The sequence below is a fragment of the Aythya fuligula genome, chromosome 1, assembly GCF_009819795.1.
Source record: "Aythya fuligula isolate bAytFul2 chromosome 1, bAytFul2.pri, whole genome shotgun sequence".
NCBI classification, from domain to species: domain Eukaryota; kingdom Metazoa; phylum Chordata; class Aves; order Anseriformes; family Anatidae; genus Aythya; species Aythya fuligula.
This window is the reverse complement of record NC_045559.1, coordinates 95,910,249-95,934,043: the sequence shown is the minus strand read 5'-3', so window position 1 is coordinate 95,934,043 and position 23,795 is coordinate 95,910,249. Positions and strand designations below refer to the sequence as shown.

The following is a 23,795-nucleotide window of genomic DNA, read 5'->3' as shown; positions in this document are numbered from 1 at the left end:
GGGGTATTTCTCCCTGATCCAGCAGGGTATACCAGCTATGTTACAGGTTTCACCAGCAGTCAGTGCTGGTAGACAGTACAAGGCATGACACTGACTGCTGTTGTGCATTCATAATTCCCCTGCTCATATATTTATTATTTCTTTGTGTAAATAAATACACTGTATCTTCTCTAGATATAAAGAAAGTGGTTTAGTGGGTTATTCGAATTGCTGGTCTACTGCAGAAGTCAGCCCCAAACTGCAGGAATACTGACTGTCGTCTGTGCAGCAGATGCAAATACTTGGCTAATTCCTAACACTGGGAACAACTCTTCTACTTCTGCTATACAACTTACTAGAAGTGTAATGGTATTTTTATAAATTCAGTAAAAAGTGGCAACAAATTAATTAAGAAAATATATTAACTGGAAATGGTTGGCATTCTTTTCTTTGTAATTATTTCACTATTCTTCAGTGTTCATCTTTTAAATGTTGAGTATGGAAAGAGGATACACTCTTGTCTATATCAGACAGCAAAGGGCAACCTGCAAATATTATAGAATACTGCTGTGATAGAAATCTGCCTTTTTATCAGATATTGTTGTCTTGAATCATCTTGCAACTACAGAAGAAAAACAACCTGACACTGTTCACATTTCAGTTAGGAAGCTTTGCTAGCACTGCAAGACATCATATGTAAGCACCTTCAGTACTTGATGTAATAGTCTGGTATGATCCATTCTTGAGCAATTCTAGTGCCCATTAGTTGCATTTACTTTGTGTAAGAAACTGTCTGAAGAAGGAAGGAAACAGAAGAAGAGGAGGTTACAGTGCAGCAGTTATCTACCAAAGGTTTTTCTGGTTTTCTATGTAGACATATTCAGCCTCATATCTTACTGCCTGAGACTTTTTTTTGTGACATGCTACACATTGCTAACGTGTTATGCTTGATTTTACCCTTCAGAGAAGTATTCTTGTAGACCAAAACAGCCCACTAACTTTCCTATATCATCATACTTGCTGGCCTGACTGAATCAGACTGAATTGGTAAGAGAGGCGCCCTACTTTCCAAATATCCCTGTTTCAACTCTGTAATGCCTGCACACACCCACAATCATATTGTAGGCTCAAATTGTACCTAAAAGGAATTTATCCTGACACCTGAAACATGATTGCGTATTACGGAATAACACTAAATATATATTCATGCATCAAGGCACAATGTATTACATTTTTTTCATAAAGTAAGCCATCTCACCACACAAGATAAGAACCTGAATATCCTAGTCTTTTCCTGTTGCACATAGTATCCTACACGAAAATGGAAATTGCCTTGGGTAGCAAAAAATAGCTATTTTTAATATGACATGGATTTTCCCATCCTGTAGAAATATATTTTTATAATTATGTATCATCTTTATGTTTAGCCCCTGTAAGAATTTGTTTACTGCAATCCATCTCTAAATTTAAAATACGTTGCAGTGGTAGTATGTGATGTGCATATACCGTATAAAAGCATGTGTCTATAATATATAAGTTAACAACCTGCACTCAGTTAAGGTGGGTGGGTGCAAAGGAGAACAGAAATTAATTCACATTTCCTATAATATATGAACTTATACATTTATAGTTATAGAATATTTATAAATGTTTACATAAGTTAAATGGAAAATTCAGATTTAAATTTTGGCACACCCTTAAGAAACAGCTCTTTGAAGTGAGTTTTCTGCATTAATAGTTTGATTTTCAAGTGTGCCTACTATCCAACAGTCCTCAGGTAAAAGTGATAAGAGGACACTGGCCCTCAACATTACAGAAAAAAAGATTTTGTAAACTGCCTCCATGGAAGACGTGAAGGGATTGCTGTCTGTGAGGGGGAACAGCAGAACTTAATGCTCATTTGTAGGTGACTTAATTTGTCATTTGTATTTCATAATCTGCCCAGAGACACTGAGGTGCAGTGTCCTGAATCCAAGCTGTATCAGCTAACATTTAGAATTTGAATTCAGTGATTTACTAGTTGTCCTTTAGCCGGCTTCTTTATGATCCCACTGAGGAGCAGAGGATCTGACACTGGGTAACAGTGACAGCCAATATATCTTAAGCTGAGAATCTGTGCTGTCAGTCAGACTACTGCATTTTTGAATGACAGAGAAAATGTACCTTCTCCAAGTGATACACCAGCTAATTCTGTTAAGTGGCATATGCACTGCTGATCACTTCCTCCCATTTGAAAAGCGATAGGTTTGGGGCATGCAGACCTCACTGACTAACACTTGGACAAACCACATGTTGGTAGTTGAAGAGAGGCACAGTCAAGTCCCTCTCAGTTTTCTACCTGGTTGCAAAGCTTTTCATTGCTGTTCTTAGAAGAACTGGTTGCTGGCCATTTTTTTTTTTAGTGCTTGATGATCGCTTCTTTTGTAGTTATATCTATCAACGCCACTAACACGCTTTGCTCTTGTGGGTATCTCCTTCAAACAGAATTTAGCTTCTAGGATTGTTAAAATTGGGAGCCTGGCTTTCAAGGATGTGCAACAACCTGCAGCTTTTTAAAGGCAACTGTTGGGAGCTAAAGTAAAGCAAAAAAATAGGCCACAGGCTCAAATCTCTGCTAAGTACCATATGCAGTTGTTGCTGGAAAGGTTTCAGGGCACCAAGCGCAACAATAGGCTCTCACGGTCCTGCTCAAAGCTTTGCCTATGTACACTTTCACTTAAGGATGTTTTTAATGACTCAAGTTGCTAATCAATTCAGTGACTGCATCTTAGTCACTGAAAATAAGGGGCAGAATTATTTTCTTGTACATGGAAGAAAGCCTGGAACCCTGAATCTAAATAAAAACCTCCCACAAAGACAGGTCTTCCAGTCAAGGGATACCATTGCCGGTTTTTCAAACAACCGGTTTGAAAATCTTCCTAAAAACTGAGGCATTCAAAACACATCTGAGAACAACAGACACTCATCAAACAACATCCTCTTTAGGAGATGGAAAACAAATTGTCTGCATGATATCTACTGCTAATACAAACAGGAAAAAAAAAGTCCTGAAAGATTAGTTGGCCAGCACCATGACAGATTGTTCTGCTTGTTGTATTTGTGAACAGAAAAATATTTTAATAATCCAAGATCATCCAATTCCTTCAGGAGTTGCATTTCAAATTATGACTCATTTATTTTATAACAGTAATGCACCAATGATTTATAATTTTGATAGTAAAATCCTCTCAGGGCTGAAATACAGCATAGGAGAAAAAAGCTGTAATTTATTTTTTCCTTTATTGTTTTGAAAGTTACGGCTTTTGGCTATGAGTACGTATTTAAAATTTCATACACATGTTTAAACAAAACACTGATATAATATTTAAAAGACACTTTTACAGAGAATTAGCTCATATTGTTATTTATTTCCAGCTCAATGTTCAGTTACGATTCCTATCTTCAGCTCCTCCTTTCTCCCGTTTTCCACCCAGCCACACCACTGTGACTTCCCCCGCATTTCCTTCCCTACCACATGCACGACTCCCCTCTTGGCTGAGAAATGAGGTTTCACAGGGACAGAAATGCTGTAGGAGTTGGGGGTGGAGGATAACTATTTTCTGTCTTCCTCTATGCTCTACGAGAGTGTCCTGCTGTCCTCTTCTCAAGACTCTGTCCCATGTCCTCTCCTGCTCCCCAGCTTGAACCTCCTGGGGCTATGGAGAAGCACCAAATGAAGAGTGATGGATGAGGGCCAGGCCCTTGGTGGTAAGGCCAGGGGTGTTGGTTCAGAAAGACAAGGTGGAGAAGCACCTGCAAAAGGGGCTTTCAGCTTTGAACAATGATGCACTTAGGCATTGCAATCAACACGTATCTGCCCACTCCACCAACATCTCAAGCCAGCTCTGTTGGGTAGGCAAGGAGCAGCAGAGCCAGGCTCCTCTCAGGTGGAAGGGAACCCCTACATACTACATTGAACCTGGAGAAGAAAGAGCGAAAGACAGAGAAAAAATATATCTGACAGCAAGCTTTTAGGCCATATGCTTTCTGGAGTGCCCCACTTGCAGGTGCCAAAGTTTGATTACTAATGGGTGGAAATTTTCTTGTGGAGTGAAGAAGTGATCCAGCCTAAAGGCAAGGCATGCTATGCCCACTGCCCAGAACGAGCTGAGGAGCATCACTAAACTGCTGCCTATACCCACATGGTTAACAAAGAATAAATGTGCAATTGCTGCCAGAGTCCAGCTAGAGCAGCTGAGTGGAGGCGGGTTTCGATGATTTGAACCTGCTGTGTGGGACAAGACACCTGTCACTAAAGGAGCAGAAGAATTCATCTCAGCTGGCAAGGCAGTAAAACGACAGACCTTTTTGTGGTGAGCTGGAAAGCTGGTTACAATTGTCACCAGAGTTATCTGAGACAAGATCTAAATTCATGAAAGATGTCAGTTCAGGCTGCAGCTCTGGAAGGCATTTGGGTTTCCAGCTCTCTGCGTCTCGGGTTCTTCGATAAACTTTTCAAAATATTACAGGTAATGTTACCAGGCACTTTTGGGAATATTTTTTTAAAAAAACAACAAAACAAGATGGAATTTAAAGTGATATACATTGCCAGCTAATAATGGAATTTCAAGAGAGTTTTACCTCATTTCACTGAATCTATGTATATTAGAATTAAATTTGTCCTATTTACCTCTACTTCCTCTACATAAGCTAATGCACTGGATGGTTTCCATAGTAAGACAGCACTTATAACTAACAGTATGAACAAATAAAATGTACAGGAGAATAGAAAGAGGAAGGAAACATTAGCAGTCTTTCTGTCCTTACATGAAAACAATTATTTTTTTAATATCTCCCAAATTAATAAAACTAAATGAGCAGGAGTTATTTTAATGTATGGCATTTTGTGGCAGAACATTCTGCAGATTTTTAAGAGCTTTCCCTTTTCTTCTTTTAAAAATGTGTACCAGGTCTCTGCCAATATGATGCTTCTCTTACATAATTCTACAAAACGATGTATTAAATATTAAGCCTTTTGATACAAACGTTACTCTATTATACAGAAATAACTTTTGTATTTAAAGTCACGTAAGGAAAAAAATCTTTCTAGTTGAAGTATTTCAATGGATAATTTAAATTGCCATGACTCAGATGCCCAAAAGCTGCCTTTCCATCTTTCTGCCTTGCAGTTTAGTAGAAGATGATAACATGCCTGGTGTGTTGCTTCCCTGCTGTCACCATCTACTTGGCATAAAAATTGATACTTTGATAGCACATAATTCTTAATAGGCTAAAAGCTGGGTACGTATCTTAAACTAATATAAGAAAAGTAACTGTTTAGGGGATTATAAAAGCAATACTGCAAGCTTTTTTTTTAATAGTATTTTGCACCAATTTAAATGGAAGTACTTTACAAGTTGTTCATGTGACGTGATCTATACACTGTTTTCACAAATACTTTTCATTCATCGAAGTCATATTAACCTCCCCTTAGTTTTTGGAAGCTATACTTGTGATTTTTGATTTATGATTCAGGAGCACATACACCTTATATAAGCTGAATTCTTGTAAGCTTCAGAAACCGGAGGGATGGCATTCCTGTAACAATTAAACCTCTGTCATACTAAGCCAAAGGGAACTGAGAGTATTTGAGTACTGATTTTCCAAGCTGCTGTCCACTGCAAGACGGGCACCCAAAAAATATGAGGGTCATTACAGTTCCTCAATCAACAGCTCCTCCTGATGCTCCCTCCTTATGTTCATGCATGAATTCTTTTCTGGTATGAACTGGAGTAGGGCATCACCTAAAGGCATGACGACGATGTGCTGTCCAGGCTACTCCTGAGCAGAAGTATTCCTATTCCAGTGTGAGTCTTGTCTTGTTCTGCTTGTATCAACTGGTAAAAATACTTTGTTATATGTCCGTGTTTTAAAATCTCCAGCCATAATTCAGAAGAGTGGCCATGGAAAACAGACTTTGCAGTCCCTAGTTGTGAATTGGGAAGGTTCCTGAGCACAGCAGAATCAGAGAGCAGCTCGAGACATTTTCTAATTAAACATACTGCATATAGTGAAGTTGCCACTGTTTTTAACAGGACAGGTAGATGCAAAATAGTCTCTAGATCAATCAATCCCCAAACGGGAAGCTGGGCTTCAAAAAGGAATAGTTAGAATGAGTCACATCATTAGCTGTATTACGTCAGTATTTGCCATTTCTAGAGCTTCGTAGCTAAACCCTCTGTTAATGTACACGCCATTTAGATGGAGGATGCCAACACATCTGCTGAATCTTATTAAACTAGTTTTTAAAAGATAATTTTTTTTTCTGAAATTTAAAGTAGAGACATAGAGCAAAAAAGTGGTGTGTTTGGTAGCTGATATATAACATTATCCATCTGCCTGTTTGGTCCTTCTTTACTGAAATAACGCCACTAGTGAGGACTCTGCCAACTGCATTTGCAATTTTCTTTCTGTTTTAAATAGCAGGCAATTTTAGATCCTACTTATATTACTCATATGATTTTCTCCAACTGAAAATCCTTCTGTTACTATTTTCCACTGACAGAGAAAATATTGTTTGATATGCAATCTGTTCCCTGCCTTCCACATTTCAAATTTAAGCTTTTCTCAGCAATCAGCTCCCTATTTTCTTCTGACAAACAAACCTTCACCTCAGCATTTATAGAATAGAAGCCGCACAAGAAAAGTTAAAACATTACTGCTGTCCCAACACACACCTTCTTATTGAACATCACAAACTCCATGTAAGAGAGAATCTGCAGGGACATTCAATCATACCATATATACACCATATAGCTCTCTTTAAAGCTGAGGTATCTGGAAATATGTGGTAGTAATACCACTGTTGCATTAAGCACAGGTTAACAAAGTCTTACAGATGTGTCCCACCTTCATGAACATGTGGCAGCCATCCCAAATGCAGGGGGGACAGGGAGGAAGCCAGGATTCAGGGAGCTGAAACTCCTCAGATAAAGAAACCTCCAGATTTTCTAATCTCTACCATCCTTACAGGTCTTTTCCTGAGACAGTTAGTTTCCATTTAAAAGGCAGCAGAGAGAAGAAGGTGCAAGAGTGTTTTGATTTGTATGCACAAATACTGTGCAGGGTACGCTCCTCTCCATCTGTCTTTTCAGCCCAGCAGACTGTCAGAGACATGAAACAGATGAAATCCTCTTCTTCAGAAAGCCCAGCATGCAGAAATGTTCCCCACCTCTCCTCACCCAGTACTCTCCTTGCTCCTAGGAATAAAACAGGCCACAACAACACACGGCACGTAGCCTACATGGCCAAGCTAGGTAGGACCTGAATGGTAAGGACTGGTATTGTAATGCAACTGTTGACATGATCAGGCAGAAAAGTCCTTCTCAACCTATTCACATCTCAGCAGGTCACATAAACATTAAAAATAGTAAAAGCTAAAAAAAATGACAGACCACTAGCAATGTCACAAGAAATGTAAAACATATTAAGTGACGTCTTGACTCTCCATCACTGTTACCATTTCTTTGCTTGGCAGAAGAAGCAATAGATCAATCTTAATTTTCATCACCACGTTATTATTATTTTCTTTCATTCTGATAGCTTTGTGGACCACCAAGTAATGTCTAATGGTCTATAGGTAGAGAAGTTGCTGGAGGAAATCTGTCTCAGAGCAGCAAAGACGCATTTTTCACCTCCAGGGGAAGTGACAGCTGCTGATTTCTGCCCCGAGACTCGTAAAACTCGTTTTAAGTAAAAATGATTACATAAGTGAATAAAATGAAGCTGACAAATTTTTAATTACTCCTAATCTGCCAACTTTCTCACCCACATAACTAGAAACAGATATTCTCATGGGGAAAGTTTTAATATTCTGAGTTTCATCTTATACCCAATAAAATGTTTGTCTAATGTCGCTGACACTTTGAGATGACTCTTGCAAATCTTGCTAACAAAAAAAGGTATGTGTCCTGAAAATGGCTTTGTTTGGTGAAGAAATTCTATCCGTTAAAAAGAAAAAAAAAAAGTTGAGCTACAAAAAGCATTTCAAAATGTAGTTGTAAAGTCTCAAGCTAACGTTTTCCCGCTCTTCTATATAAGTTCCTTCTGTTTTTTGTATTTATTATTAAGATAACATTAGTTATCCAGACAGAAGACAATTTCACCTTCTCACTAAAGAAGCAGCAATGTTCAGGACAAAAAAATAAAAAGCCCACAGAATTTTAAAGCTACTTTGTTACTTTTGACAGAAGACAAGAAATATTTCAGGTGCTTGATTTACGGCTGTGGGAGCTTCAAGTTCATGAATTCCAGCTGCAGGATCAGCACTTAGTGCCAGTACGAGACATGAAATGTGCAGCCAACACTGCCGTAAACCAGCAGCCCAGTGCAACCTTTTGCTCTACATTTCAAATGCCTTCACTGGGAAGGAGTTTTGACCTTTTTTTTCCTTTTTTTAAAACAAACAAACAAAAAACAGTAATAAGAGAGTGCAAATACATGCAAAGCTGTTGTCTCAAACATACTGCTCGCTGCCCAGCACCCTGCAGCAACCCCTTTGGCATTCCCACCTTGTGCAGGGGAAGGAGAGGGAAGGGCTGGGAGCAGGTGGTACCAAAACAGGCCTAAAATTAACTGTTGGATTCATCTGGCTGGCAATGCACTACTTTTGAGTCACCACAGTGACTCTGTGCATGTTTGCAATTGCAGCCATTTCATTTACCCATTTAGTAAACCAAGGTGCAGCTCAGCTTGTGGCCAGAGGAAAAATCCATGTTATTATCAGGGTGATGGGAAATGCTGAAAGCAGGTGCTTGTCCTCATTCTACCCACCTGACGCTACTTATCCCGATGGGAGAATAACAAAATTTAATCTAATACCAGGGATAGGCAGAGGAAGAGCGAATTTACAGTGTAGAAGAAATTCACCATCCAGTGGATACATTTTTTTCCATAAAAAATAAATAAAAAAAAAAGTTTGTCTTAAAAAAATATAGAACAGCCCTAGCCATTGGTTTAATTTAGAGAAATAGCATCCATCTCTCTTGAAAAATTTAAGATAATTGGAACAGCCTTTTAGACAGACACTGGATTTCAGAGATCTATTTAATATTTCAGCTTCTAAACTGCTTGGCAACATTAAATGCATTGGAAGTATTCTATTTCATCAGTAAATGTAAATGACAATTCAGTCTGTACACCTTTAACATAAACAGCTTAACTCTAGTGAAAACACATTTCTTCCTATTTCTCATAGGCACATTTGAATTACATCTGAGCTGAAGGCACAACCTTGATTTTGGAGTCCTTAACGACATCTCATTAACTATGAAGTTGAACAAAAACTTGTCACAAATAAACGCAGAAAAAATTACTTCAGAGAAGTCCCTTCCAGTGGGAGTGCTAAAGCTAATCTTAGTAAAATAATGGTAATTTACTTAAATTTACTTATTTAAAAACTGAGAAATATTCTCAAAAATGTTGTTGCTGTTATTTTGACAAAGTGATGTGGGAAGGCTGTAAGGTTTCAGTCTTGAAATACAAAACAATGAGGAAGCTTATTCTGAATTAATGAATATACATGTTGACTTTCAGCTTCAATTCACTGGAATAATTACTGCACATTATCACATGAGCAAGCCAGCAATCACCAATCTAAGTCTCAGGTCACTGACTATGTCCTGAAGTGTTCCCCCCTCTTCCTACGATTTACGATCTTTGTGCAAAATTCTTGATCTTAGTAAGTTCTTAAATATTACATATGCCATTAACTGAGGAACCAAACTTTTCATATATAGATTTTTAAGTGTATGGATGGCACAAGTAAAAAGATGTGCTTAGAGGTAACTATAATGGCACTGCCACGAACTCAGGTAAGCAACAGCAGACAATCAGAAGAGCCAGAACGAGCAGGGGATGAGACATGGTGCTGCAGTTTTGGAAATGAAATTGCTTTGTAGAGTCCATCTGCTTTACTTCTTCCAATTTTTTATTTATTTTATTTTACTTTTGTTCTAGTCTTCTATTTTGAACTAACTTTTTTAAAGATCTGGAAGGGATAAAGATGTTTCAAGACATAGCAGCAAGGAGTGACTCAGTGACAATCTACCAGGTCTCATCATTCCAAGCTACTAAAAGCAAAAATCAGAATTTGATCAATTTTCATTTCCTACAGGATACAGGTTGCTTAACTAAGTCTATTTTTCAATATGTAGATTATCAGTTCCTGTAAACCCCCTGGACAAATGTGGCAGTTGTCTATCTAAAAATTGGTACAAAGAACAAAGTACCTACTTGCCTTAGAGTGCTGATACATGGGTGATGAAATAAAATTTGACTCATGATTTCCCTCTAGATTTTTATTTAAAAAACAACAATCATGACAGAACCCCCATCTTCTTCTGGAGTGGGTTTCAGGAATGGACAGAAGAGACCCGTTGTAATCTGATTTTAAGGACTGATATCACAACGCTCCTATAGCAGTGAGAACACAGCCTGGCATCTCTAAGTTTGATGGCCTGTTGAATCCTTCTGAGAACCAACCTCCTGAAGCAACTTCAAAACAGGTGTTGCACCTAACAAGCAGCACAGCTCATTATATTTTGATCTTATTATTCAGTTTTCTAATGTTATTACTACATAAAAACCCCATCTTGGCAATTCCGTTCTTCCAAAAATATCTTTAAAATAAATATTAACACTTTTTTTTTCCCCAAAAAAGCCTATTTTGTTGAAATGTGTTTAGTGCTGATGATAATGACAGAATAAACAAACAAACAAACAAACAAAACCAAGAAAAACAAACAAAAACATTTAAAATACAAGGAAGGTATATGGCCAGAACTAAGTGTTATTATTACCTATTACTACTATTACAGCTAATTTGCCTGTTGTGAATTTCTCTCAGCTTGAGATGTTTATTCTCTACCAGATCATGAGAGAAAAGATAAAAAGATATCTTATCTGATTTTTCTAAAACCAATGTCAATTGCTTCCATCGGAATTAAGTTTAGCATCACGGTATTTATACTCTGGAATGTAAAAAGCAGAGTGTAGACTATGATCCACAAAACAAATATATTTTCTGATTGCAGCAGTTCTCAGTACTCTACCATTATTACATATGCTATATATATGTATATACACAGTTTGAAATGTTTTCTTTTCTTTTTTTTTTTTTTTTTATAAGACAAAGTCATTTTTTTTGCAAGCAGCACACAAATAATTCCATCCGATATGGAGACATAGAGAAAAAGCAATTTTTAAACCTAAAAAAAGATAATTATTTTTAAGTGAATTTTCACACCATACCCACCCTACCACAAAGGTATAAGTTTAAAAAGACCAAACTCTACAACATTCAAAAGCTTAAAATAAACATGAGAGAAGGAAATAGCAAAGTGGATACAACTAGACATGCTTATTTTTCAAATACTGCTATTAGAACTTCTGTTAATGCTAGCAATACTGCTCTTTGCAGGGTAAGTTTTATAGAAAGAAATCTTTGTATGAAAATTAAAGCTTGGTCTTTTGAATTGCAGAAGATCGTTTTCCTTTGTAAGCGTGACCACAGTGGGATAATTACTCTGACATTTAAACATTTCTTTCCCTTTAAATTGTTTATGCCCTTTAAGCAAAACAGCTGATTATGAATTTCACTTTTTTTTTAATCAGACCAGCTCTAAAGGTAGAGTTGCTAATAGGTAGAGTTTGCAAATAGGTTGCAAATATGTACACAGTTTACCAAAAGAGATCCAACTATGCTTAATTTCAATAAAACCTAATAAAATTTAAGTACTAGTAGTTTTTGTTGTTGTTGTTGTTGTTTTTCCTTTGATGAAATAAGTATTGTTTCAAGACTGTCTTTAACTAAATCTTATAATGTCTGGTTAGGGAATACAATGAAAGAAGGGTGGTTTAATAAAGCAACTTTAATTTAAGTAAGTCTCCCCAGTTTAACTTGTGTGAATTGCGTCATTTTTATTTTCTTTTTGGCACAAGTTACAGAATGCCAATAATGAAGTTAAAAATGTCAAAAACTGAGAAATGCTTTATAAGGAAAATATTGGGGGAAGAGAGGAATGTTATTTATGATACTACGGAAAGGGTGATGTTGCCTACTGTTTTGCATAAAGACACACAAAGGACTGACAGCTTGCTTCAACTCCCTTCTGCCCAAACAGGCTCCTGTCTTCGTGCAGAGGGCTCCTGATGTGTCCTCCTGCCATAGGAAGCAGATCAGTGGGATGAGGCACACAGCCACCAGCTCTTCTACTTCCCAGTCAGACAGGCTGGGAAATGCCACAGCCCAGAAAGAAAACACAATTTACCTGTGAGGACTACGAACTGACAACCAAGAGCCTCCTAGGCCAAAGAGCCTCCATGTGTCTCCACCGTGGTCCATTCCCACTGCCCTCCCTCACTTGTTAGCCACACAGGTGTCCCACAAAGCTGGCAAAGCAGAAAGGAGGTTGCTTAATTAACAAAGCATCTTCTTCAGCCCTGCCCAGCTGGTGTGTGAAGGCCACAGTACTGGCAGATGTTTCTGGAAGAAGTCCCTGGCAGCCCTCTAGGCCCTGCTGAGCATCTGGCAGTTGCCTCGACCTGCCCTGCGCCTGCTGAGAGCATTGCAGCCAAATTCCCACTTCTTGAGAGGCAACACTCGGCGTTATTTTTTCATGCCACCAACTCAAAGTCAGCCATGCGCTGTTTAGATGATCTGAAACACCGATTTTGCACACACAGAAAGCAATAAGGGTTTCCACAGGGGATATGCAAGATGGTGTGATTAATAGTGCTTTTTTGTCTCTGCCTTCCTTTATTTCCATATAGCCCGAGGCTAGATTACCACTGTCCTAAGAGGTCCTGACTACTTTCACTGTTAAGTTTTTCTTAAAATGGGTGTATATGTGGCCTTATACATAGAAAGAAATGGGTCTAGTATTTTTTTATTCAGAATCAGTTGTGCAACAAGGAAGGACGTGCCACCCTTTGCTTTCACTCAGTAATACAGAGTAGTTGTTGCCACGCAGAGAACACATTGCCAGCCTCTTCCTGGAGCAGATTAAAGCTAGCAGCAGTGCCCAAAATACCCAAGCACTTTTACATCATGGTACAGAAAAGTAATGTCACTGAGAGCTTTTGAAAACTTTCTTTCCTCATTCTCCTTTTCCTCCACTACTGTTCCCCAGGGTGCGCTTTGGCAGAAAAGTGGGATGTATGTCTAGAGTAGCAGACTGCACCCTGGAAAACACTGACCCTAAAACAAGCCTAAGGGTCAGAGCCAACAGGTGCTCCTCTTGCGAAGATGCCACAAGGCAGGTCTAAGGCAGCCCTTGGAGAGCGAGGCAGACAAGGCCTTCAGCTACGCTGAGGTCTGCATTTCAGAAGGTGACTGAAAAGCTAGGGGGAGGGCAGAAGAAAAGCCACAAAACCTATCTGAAGATTAGAGAAAATGTTTTATGTTCAGAGTCCTAATGAGCTCCATCTATTTATTTACCAAAAAATGACATTCAGTGGAGACTTAAGTAAAGAGAGACTTTCAAAGGGAAGAAACAACAGATACTAAGGAGCTCTTCAAAGAATTGGAGAAAGTAAGGGCAGGACCAAAAAAGGCTTCTAACAGCCAGAAAGAGAAGCTGCAAAGATTCATACCAGTGTAAGGCCGTGCATTTCAACAGTAGATGCACTGCAGAGACCAACCAGAGAGGTTTCCTTAGCCATTGAAGTCCCCAAGTGCACACTGGATGCAATTCAAGGAGATTTCTGATAGCAAAATGCTTTTACTATAATTAAATACCCATGAATTCATTCTATACAGGGGTAACTCTGTGCTATATAATGCCCTGGAAAGCAGCAGAGTGCAACTGGTCAATGTTTACAACGGGTACCTGTAGCTCAGACTTTCTTGAGGAGCAGCAGCAGCTAATAATCTTCTTCCAGAGAGGAACAAGCTCTTTTGAAAATTGTTTCAGAATAAGACACTATACTTTAATGTTTGAATTGGTATCACTCATCATTATTGGTTAAAGTCACCCTTTGTAAACATACGACTAGATAATATTGAGGTCTGGTCTGACTCTAAAGAATTGGTTTGGGCAAAAAGCTTTGACCAGCTCAAGACCAGCTGAAAGTGGGGTTAAAAACACTGCCAGCACAGTCAGAAATGGTTCTTGCTCACAAATCTTTGGCGGGCGCACTTCTCCTGCAACTCTAAAGACAATTCCTTAGCCTACCAAACTAAAAGAAACATTGCTGAGAAGTGTATTAATTAATTACAATGAACAAATAGTTATTAATAGGGAAATTTCAGAAAAATACCGCACATCAGTGCTATTTTTGTTGTTAATATTTAAACAAACAAAAAATAAACCTCTCCCATATTAATATCCACTTATCCTTAGTTAGACATTTTTTAAAAAATGGATACAAAGCTACCAAATCAAATCCAATGAATAAAGTAACTGAAAAATAAAATTCTGAATAGTCCTCTGTCTCTTCAAGGAATGGTCAGCATCATAGCATCACACCTGCAGGAACACTGAAGCTACAGAGCCAGCTCTTTGGCAGAGAGTCATTCTTCAGTCCGTGCTACTTACTCTGCAATACACTGATATAAACATCACCTTGGGAAGACCTCCTCAAACTGGTAAAATACAGCTGAATTGCAGGTTGTCCTTAACACAGACATGATGAACATCTGGGAGTTGCTAGGGTTAATGGGAATGTGACACAGCAAGGTGGATTCACTCACATATCCTTTAATTAACACATTTATAAATATTCATAGGTCAACTAGCTCTCTAATTATTCCCAGAGACTTAGGGAGGCCTAATCTTCTATTAAAACCGTAGCCTTTTATCTTTTTATCTACTAGTTTCTTTTTGACCACATGTTAAATCTGGCACTCAAAAAAACGTGAATTGGGGAGTGCTCATTAGAATGTGGAGAGCTCATTTCAATGAAAAGTTAATTTAATTAAAACAAAGTGCAATATAAACAGCACGGTGCAACAAGCTGAACAAGGAATGCTAGACACGTCCACATTGCCTTATTTCAGGTGTAATAACATTTCACATTGGCATTTTTTACGTAATGGTAAAGCTTGAGGCACAAACTGAAAGACTGTTTTCACTATTTCATTGTACAGACACACTAATGTGTCTCACGAGTTTACAAACATATCGGTACCCTGTGAGTTTGTCCCTATACTGCATACAAGTGGAACAGTTACTGGTATCTCGCTGTCGTCCTCTGCGGTGCCTGGACCGTGCTGTTCCTCTGCTTCACAGACATCTCTGAGCCACCATGGGGGCTGCATGAGACATTACAGCATGCTGCAAAAGCAGAGACTAGACATGGTGAGATGCTGGAGAGGTGTCCTGTCCTCTGTCAGGACATTTTGCCTGTACCTGCATTTTGCAGTGCAGCCCTCAGGGTGAGAGGATGCAGATGTTCGGGGCAGAGCCCTGCACTAACACGGCTGCAGCATCCATGGCAGGCTGGCCAGGAATCTGTGCTGCTTTGTGTGCATTGACCTAAACCAAAAAGCTAAACACTGCCCTCTCCCAGCTAATCTACTGCTCTCTTACTCGTGATCCTACTTGTGCAGGAAAAAAATGCACAGAGATTAACTCAGATAAAAAGAAAAATCTTTCCAATTTCAACCCAAGAACTGTGCAGAATCACCTCTTCAGGACTGCTAAGCTCTCCTGAATAGAGACTCATATCCACCTCCAGTAACAACTGAATGCTCAGAAAATAAACCCCATAACGTTTAGAAACTTGCTACCAGCCTCACCCAGTTCTGTCTTTTTCTTCTCTTTCCTCTTACAGATTTTCCTTTGGTTGAGGCAAAAACAGCTTTGGAGTATCATAGCTAAGATACCACCTACAAGGAGCCCTATACCCTACCTTTGTGAGATGAAACATCTGTAACTGCTGACAGATGCAGCATTTATTCTGTCAGCCCTTCATGTGGAGACTGCAACTCCTAGATCTCAGTGTATATTTGGCCCTACCTGAGTGCCCAGAGACGGGCTGGAAGAGGCACTGCATCAGCCAGACAAGAGGATGCACTGTGAGGAGGGCAGCTCCAGTCTAGTGCAGGTGATGCTTGTATATGAAAGTGCAGGCGCTTTTCCTCAAAGGCTAGGAAATAGACAAGAAATAGGTAGAAGGCAGCAAAAAAATAAATAGTTATTTCAAAAGGAAAAAAAAAAAAAAAAAAAAAAAAAAAAGTCTCCTTCCAAGTTTCTTCTGAAATCAGGGAAAAAATAATCTGAATTACAGAGGATGCACTTCTGGCCAGATAGAATCTGGTAGGAGTGTGACTGAAGAGTTTAGGTGGCAGAAAACCTAAATCCCAGAGTGAAACACTTCTTTGCTCGGCCAAAGGGTTCATACTGGAAAGCAAAGGTAAAATAATACAAGGCTTGTGAGAGTAGATTTACCCCTTGTTTGCACAAATATAATTTGGTATCTGTGTTTATACAACTCACTGTTTTACTGTAATCAGAAACAGAAAGCTTGTATATCCTACATTTTTGAATTGTGAGGACATTAAGAAGAAATTAAGTCTTAACATTTATAACACTGGTGTAACACCTAAAGGAACAAACACTGAAACCCTCATCAGCATACCTGTACCTAGTGTCCTACTTCTGGGGTGTTGTTTTGCATCTCATTTCCTCAATTTCATCAATTCAATTCCTTGAAAAAGGCAGTATTTCCTATGATCTCTTTTCTTTTCCTTTTATTCACACCCATTTCTCCATGATATCCTGTTCCCACTCTCGATCCCTATGATTTCACTGTTTCTTTTTCACATTTTACTCAGTTCTTTCCCCTTTAGTAATCACAAGACTGTAGAAGAAATATAGTCAGCCTATAAGGATTTTATCATGAAAAATGCATCCTAGTAAAATAAAATCAGGTTCCTAAAAATACCCTGGTTTGGAGACTTCGGGAATTACATTTATATAACAATGACAGATAAATACAAAGCAATGGAGAGCAATTATAGCTACAGGTATCCAATATACAGCAATTATTCCTTTACAAAGGAGATGCATAATCTCACAGTGGCTATACTGAAGAATGTAAATTATTATTATTGAGTGCTATATGCCATTTGTGTGTAAAACCATAAATTAGATTTTGATACTGTACATACTCAGTTTGAACAGTTTTGAAGTTCACTAAAAATACTGTAAACATAATTATGAACCCAGAAACGATACCCACCCCCTACTTTGCTAAGCATATCACCTCCACACAAACTAATACAGAATAGCACTTACTGCATTGCTCACGGCCAGTTCCCACCTTGCAAACTGGCCATGCCCACATTATATATAGCATTTAGTACTCTGGTTTTAAAGCAGAGATTTTGACCAAGAGGAAGTAATCATTAATCTTTTGTGAAAGAAAATGCTGAAGTGGATTATACTTTTCATGGTGCAACTGGTAAGGCCAATAGTGCTTTGAGAGAGGTGTTATGAAAGAAGCAATGAATATGAGAAAAAAACAATGTATTGTGAAATTACGTAAAAAAAAACTACAGAAAAATGATTGATAAGTACTGCACAAGGTTGACATACAAGCAAAGAGTAAAGGAAAAATGGATAAAATAACATGAGCAAGGAAAGTTGGGCAAACACTATAGTACTTCAAATATAACAGCAGGATTTCACATGGTGAATTAAAGATTGGACAGTAAGAAGTGCAGTGGTGAGTCAGAAATCTTCCTCACGTTTTGCTGATGGTTGCTGAAATTCCTTCACCAAATATATATACATGAAAATTACAACAACAAAAGATGATACATTATTGTAAATATGTTGATCAAGTATAACGTAAACCTTTTTAGAAATATCTATAAACATATAATTTGAATTGTAAGCAATAATCAAATGCTGATGGGTAAAAAACATGTCACTTTCAGCCAAACTGAACTGAATTCTTTTCTTTTGCAACAGCGTTATTCCTACAAATAGCAACCTGGAAATGCTGAGATTCTGGAAATGGTTTTGAGGAACCATCTGCAAAATGAGGCATATCTCAAAAAGTTTTTTATTTATTTATTTATTTATTTTATTTTTTTTAGCACAATGGAGAATATTGTTCCTTACTTAAAACCTTAATTTCTAATAAATGTTAATTTAATATACACATACTGACTTTGTAATAAACCAAGATCCTCTTTCTAGACCCAGCTGTGCTGTTTCAGTCTTTTCTCCCACTAAATCAAAGTTTAGAACCAAAGACAAAGTTGCACACATCACACAAATATCTTCGTTCCTCTTTAAGAGAACAAAAACATTTGCAAACTAATTACCAAAACAAACCAAAAGAGAGGAAATCAATGACTTTTACTCAACAAGCAAGAAACTTCACTACAAAATGCTGACAAAGGGGTGAAAGAGAAAAGTTGACTCAGGGAAATGGGATGAACAGAAGACCTATGTGAAAACATCACCCACACATCACAGTGATGGTGCTTCAAGCACAGCCTGCTCTGCAGCTGCGGGGAGAACTAGCAGATTTTCCTCTGATGCAAAAGCAATTAGAATGGCTGTGCTTATAAATGTTTTACTTTTAGCTTTTAATATAATGGACAGCTCGATTGTATATCTGAAAAATCAATAAGTACAGATCAACAGAAATGCAAACATTAGCAGTTTTTTGCCAGTACTGTCTATGTAGGGATTTTGAAAGAGTTTCATAATATCAAGTAACTTAGGAAAGCATCTGACAAATACAGACGAACGCATGCACTGGCAGGCACAATTAACCGGTTGCTGCCTCTTTCGGTCTTGCTATCTCTCCTAAAGGTCAGCACACCTTACCCATTGGAAAAAGAAACAAATGAATCCATCTTTCCTGCTTTGGAACTAGTTGTTGAAGAAAAAATGCTTCAGATTCTCACCCATAATTCTGGTATTGTACATGGAGTATCCAAATCCTGCCAATCTGGTATTCCCAGTACAGCTTTGAAGGGCAATGAAGGACATCTAAAAGAGATGTAGGGAACAGCCTGGGAGACACATTTCTGCAAGTAAGAAGCTACAGTACTCACTGCAACCCACAATAAATTCCTTCGGATTTATTTTTAAGTTTTTTGAAGTGTTAAAGATGTATTCTCAAACAAGGCTATCCATGCCTATATCCACTTGATTTTACAGTTTTCAGTCTTTCCATAATAGATCTTGATCCCCTCTACAGAATACTGTACCCATTATTTAGCTGTCATGAACATCAAAGCAGTTCCAACCTAAGGACTGCAAATGATGACCGAGGGCTAAATTTCAGGCACATCAAGCACCATGGCCTTCTATTAGCTTTAACAGTATGGGAGAAAAACATTCAGTTATGTCTCCAGCAAGGTAAGCAAAACTCCAGTGACTGCTTTTGAATATTTAGTTGTTAGTGCTTGTTAAAAAGATCTATTTGCCTTTATAAATTATTTGCAATGTGGGATAGGAGTACCGTTGATATACATCGCACATGAGTTTTATGGTAAAACACGCAATATCTGAGCTCACAACAGAAATACTGAGCAGCATCTCTTAAACTGCATGCTGCGTGATACTGATTTAACAAAAATTTTTGTTAATGTTACAAATCAATGAGCACAGCTCTCAGTGGGCATAACCACTGCTATAATTGCAATCAGAGGCGTAATTGCCGATTCTTGTTTGAAATGCTGGAGGGATACTTTTCTGGATAAAATTTCGGACTAGAAAGGGGAAGATCTGCCGCCTGCTCCCAGATTCTGGCTTTCCATTTACACAAGCCAAGCCAAAAAGCCGTGGGCAGAGTTTTGAAAAGCCACCTCCGTTCACACTGTGATGGACACCTATGGCAAACTGCAGCCCCCCAAAGCCACAGCCACTGGAACAGCTTGTTTCAGGAACCGCGGTACATTCCCTATTCACTTCTTCCCCGTGTGATGGGAACATAACAGCTCTGCGAATAAGACCCTTAACGCCTGTCTATTAGGGTAGGGAGATAGAGTAGCAATTATGATAATTAAATGTAATTACATTAAAAATAATTAGCACTTTAGCTATCAATTGCTATGCACTGCACGGCAATTAAAAAGAGACCAAATTTCAGTATAATTTTTATTACTCTGTTCTTCATTCAAAACAGTAAATGGTAGAGAATATTTTCTTTTCATGGGCTCTGTGCTCTCATTTTAATGGGTACTATCATCATCTGAGTAGAGTAAGTACTACCAGAGGTGACATAATTGTCAAAACATTACGATTTGGACTTTTTCCCAATAGACCCGAGTAACTTATTTTAATACGCATACTTGTGAGAGCGTGAACAAAAGATGCTTCCCACCTAACTTTATGGTTTAACAGATCTCTCCTCATTAAAGATATTTAAACACAATTAAAATGGATAATTGGACAAAATTGAGTAAACAAACTTTCAATAGACTTTACTGATTGACTATAGCATTAAAAATCCTTTAGCAGGCCAGTATCCTACAGGAATTCAACGGGGCTGTTCGCACACATGTAACAGCAAAATACATTCTGGCATTTACCGAACCTATCCGTGACAGAACGTAAGTCAAAACCACTTATCTTTCTAGATCTGGGAAACTGGGCTGCCAACTAAGACAGCTCACGTGGTCTTCATAACTGATAACCTTCTGAGCAAACGAGCAAATGCCTGAAGTGCTCAGAAGCGGGACTAACAAGAGACTCTCAACTAATAATATACTCAAAATACAAAATGAGCCCTTCTGGAAATGGTGGCAGGATAAATGACAGCAAACCTGCTCAGCCCACAGAGTGACTTGGGACTGATTTGATTTGACGAATACAAGAAAAATAACACAAGAAAAAGAATATAGTCATGTACCACTTCTGATTCATATACTTACAACTGGATTGGAAAGAATAAATTAAAAAGTATCTGAAAGGAAGTTTCACACAGAACAGACTGCCTAAAATTGCAGAATTTTCCTGGAACTGTAAACCAAAATGGACACATTAAGTTATTGAAATGATACCCAAAGAAACAAAGGAATGAATAGTGCTGAACAGAGCTGCCTGGTATTAACTACTATCAAGGTAGTTTAAGTCAGAGCACTGCCTAAATAACCCTTCTAAGACAGTTTTAGGACAGTCCTCTTTCCTTTCAGGCTGCACTTGGATCACAAGTACTGCAGAACATGAACTAAATTTACTCGAACGCATTTTTGCAGCACCCACTACCACCTCGCCCCCTTCTTGGTCTGACACCAGCGGCCACAACTCTAAGCATAATTAACAGCTACTACTGGAAGGTATTTCTGACCAGTCCACGAGACACCATCAGTAACATGAATTCTACAGGTCATAATGTATTCATTACTCATTAATAGAGTAAATATTGGTCTAGCGAGGTGATTAAGAATCCAATGCTTACCTGTGTTAAGAAAATCCACCTGCATTATTCATAAGCTTGTCTCATAAAAATAACTCTTCTCACGCTTGGCACTCTGATTTTTCTCCACTTCACAAGGACCTTCTGAGGCCAAACCATTGGCTGCTCACACCTCACGTCTCCTTTAAGGACTGCAGCAGCATGAAGTACAGGGCACTTTCACGCTGATTTACAGCCTGTATTCCACTCATAATAGAGTCCTGACAAACTTGCTTTTAGGGGTTGCAGCCACTTAAGATGTTTTAAGGAATATTAAACTTTTACCTGTTGCTTCTTCTATGCATCACACTCAACTTCTGCCTTCTACTGACACAGTCATTCCAGGTCTCTGAGGGAGTTCTGGACAACTGGCACAACTACGGCACACTTATGGGATAACGTCACTCTGAGAAAAGCCCTAGAGATAATAGGTCAAGATAGTAAAACATAGGGGGAGCCAGGACTCTGTGAGGATAATAGGGTGGGAAGAGAAAGAAAAGTTAAAGGAGAGGGAGTACCACTTGAATTTGTCTTGTGTTTGCAAAATGCAGCCTTGCAGCCTATAATCTGAAATGGGCTGGCGAATACTGCTGTGGTTACACAGCCAAGTCAAATTGTTTGATTTTCAGCTGATTTCAGAGGATTTTATCTTTTTGGTATAAGGACAAAAAGCTTAATTCAGGTCAAACGACTATTACATTTGAACATTCAGTTTATAGTTTTTTCATTAGAACAGGCCTTCAAATGATGTACTGTTTTGAAATGAGTCAACTTTTTTTTTTTTTTTCTTCCTCTATTCACTTAGAACAATATTATGAACAAAATGTAACTTCATGAAACTTGAAAGTCACCCTGAACTACACTTTTAGGAGAAAAGACAAAAATATTTTTATTTATTTATTTATTTTTAACAAAACAAATTTAGTTTAGTTCCTTAACTTAAGTCAATCTGTATAGTATCTTCTCAGGAGGATGCATATCTCATCCTAAACTACAATAGCCAGATGGAACTCAAATATTTTTATACACACATGCACGTACACATATAGGATGCCCACGCAGAAATGCTTAAAATAAAGACGAATGTTCATTAGTTATCACTAGCTTGCCGAGTCATATTTTTACATGGTCTGTAACTAAAGATATTTATGAATCATATATTCCTAGGCTGTGCCATTAAAACTCTTTAACCTCTCTCTCCAAAATTAATCAAACCGTTAATAAATCTAAGTTTAATATCCCATGATCTTTCAAATCCATGTTTATTTAAAGAAAAAGAAAAAGTAACATCTCTCTGGAATGTATTGCTGTGTAATGCTTGTTGACAACATTCATTACACATTTGTAATGTAATCTTTTCATTTGCCTGTGAAATAGATGGAATAAAGGAAAAGGTGACTGCACTACAAGGAATTCAAAATACGAGACTGTACTTCTGAAAATCTGCTAGAAACATGAAAGCAGGTAAGAAGACTGAGAAGAGATTCAAAACTATAAGGGAGAATCGAAGGAATTGGTTTTGTCTGATCAAAAAAAAAAAAAAAAAAAAAAAGGGACAGAAGACATTTAAAACAACCATCTTCCTGATAGAGGATGCTACCCAATAGATGATGATGTACAAAAAAAAAAAAAAACAAAAAAAAAAACAGTCTGAGCTTCAACAGAGGGAATGAAGGCAATGAACAGGGAAAGCTGTTCCACTCCTAACCATGATGAAAGGCAGCAACAGGGAGCTTGTAGCCTTCTTCACCAAAGGTTTTAATAAGCCTAGCAGAAACCTCTTTCAGGGTTGTTCTAGGTATAATACAGCCTGCATCAATGCCAATTTATGAATAAAATGGTCTCCAAGGATCCCTTCCAGCCTCAAATTTCACCGAGTGCTATCATCTCCGCAGGTAACACATTACAATATGCTATTAACCCCACTTCATGTTCCAGTTACACCTGTCCCTGAAAAGCATGACAGAAGTAAATCCTGGACTTAACTCACAGCCAACACCCGTAATATTCCTGTAAAGGAGTTCAAAGGTGAGAAGAAATAGTCATGGAAGCATTAACTATGTGACCTGCACTTGCATCATGGTAGCACAAACTTCATTGGTGGTATGAGATCAGCATTGCTATCTCACACAGTGTTTATGGAGCCGTTTACCAACCTTTTGTGGGGCCGTCCTTCACATGCGTGGAAATACAAGTTAGTCTCATTCAGAGCCCTGCAGCCTGAGACAACCACAAGACACGATCCATCGGGAATTCATCAGGCTGTGCTGCTGAGTGAGCACAGGGTTTTCACACACAGTTGCATATATTTACCAAGCCCTCTTTACGTACAACCAGTAATAGCAGCCAGTTCAGAAATCAATACTTCTGTCGTACATTTGTTACGAGGAGTGATTATAATGCCCATTTTT

General features: G+C 38.3%; 1 protein-coding gene across 5 annotated transcripts in view; it reads right to left on the bottom strand.

The window, feature by feature from the left end:
* Positions 1 to 23,795, bottom strand: part of EPHA6 (EPH receptor A6) — a 513,331-nt gene that overhangs the window by 304,805 nt on the left and 184,731 nt on the right. Inside the window, exon 1 of one of the 5 annotated variants that reach the window (XM_032187226.1) lies at positions 18,887 to 18,924. The exons of the other annotated variants lie outside the window; for them this stretch is intronic. Within the exon in view, the coding sequence (XP_032043117.1) occupies positions 18,887 to 18,908 (22 nt within the window). The 5' untranslated portion in view covers positions 18,909 to 18,924. Of the gene's footprint in view, positions 1 to 18,886; positions 18,925 to 23,795 lie in introns of those variants that run through there. 5 annotated transcript variants of the gene reach the window in all.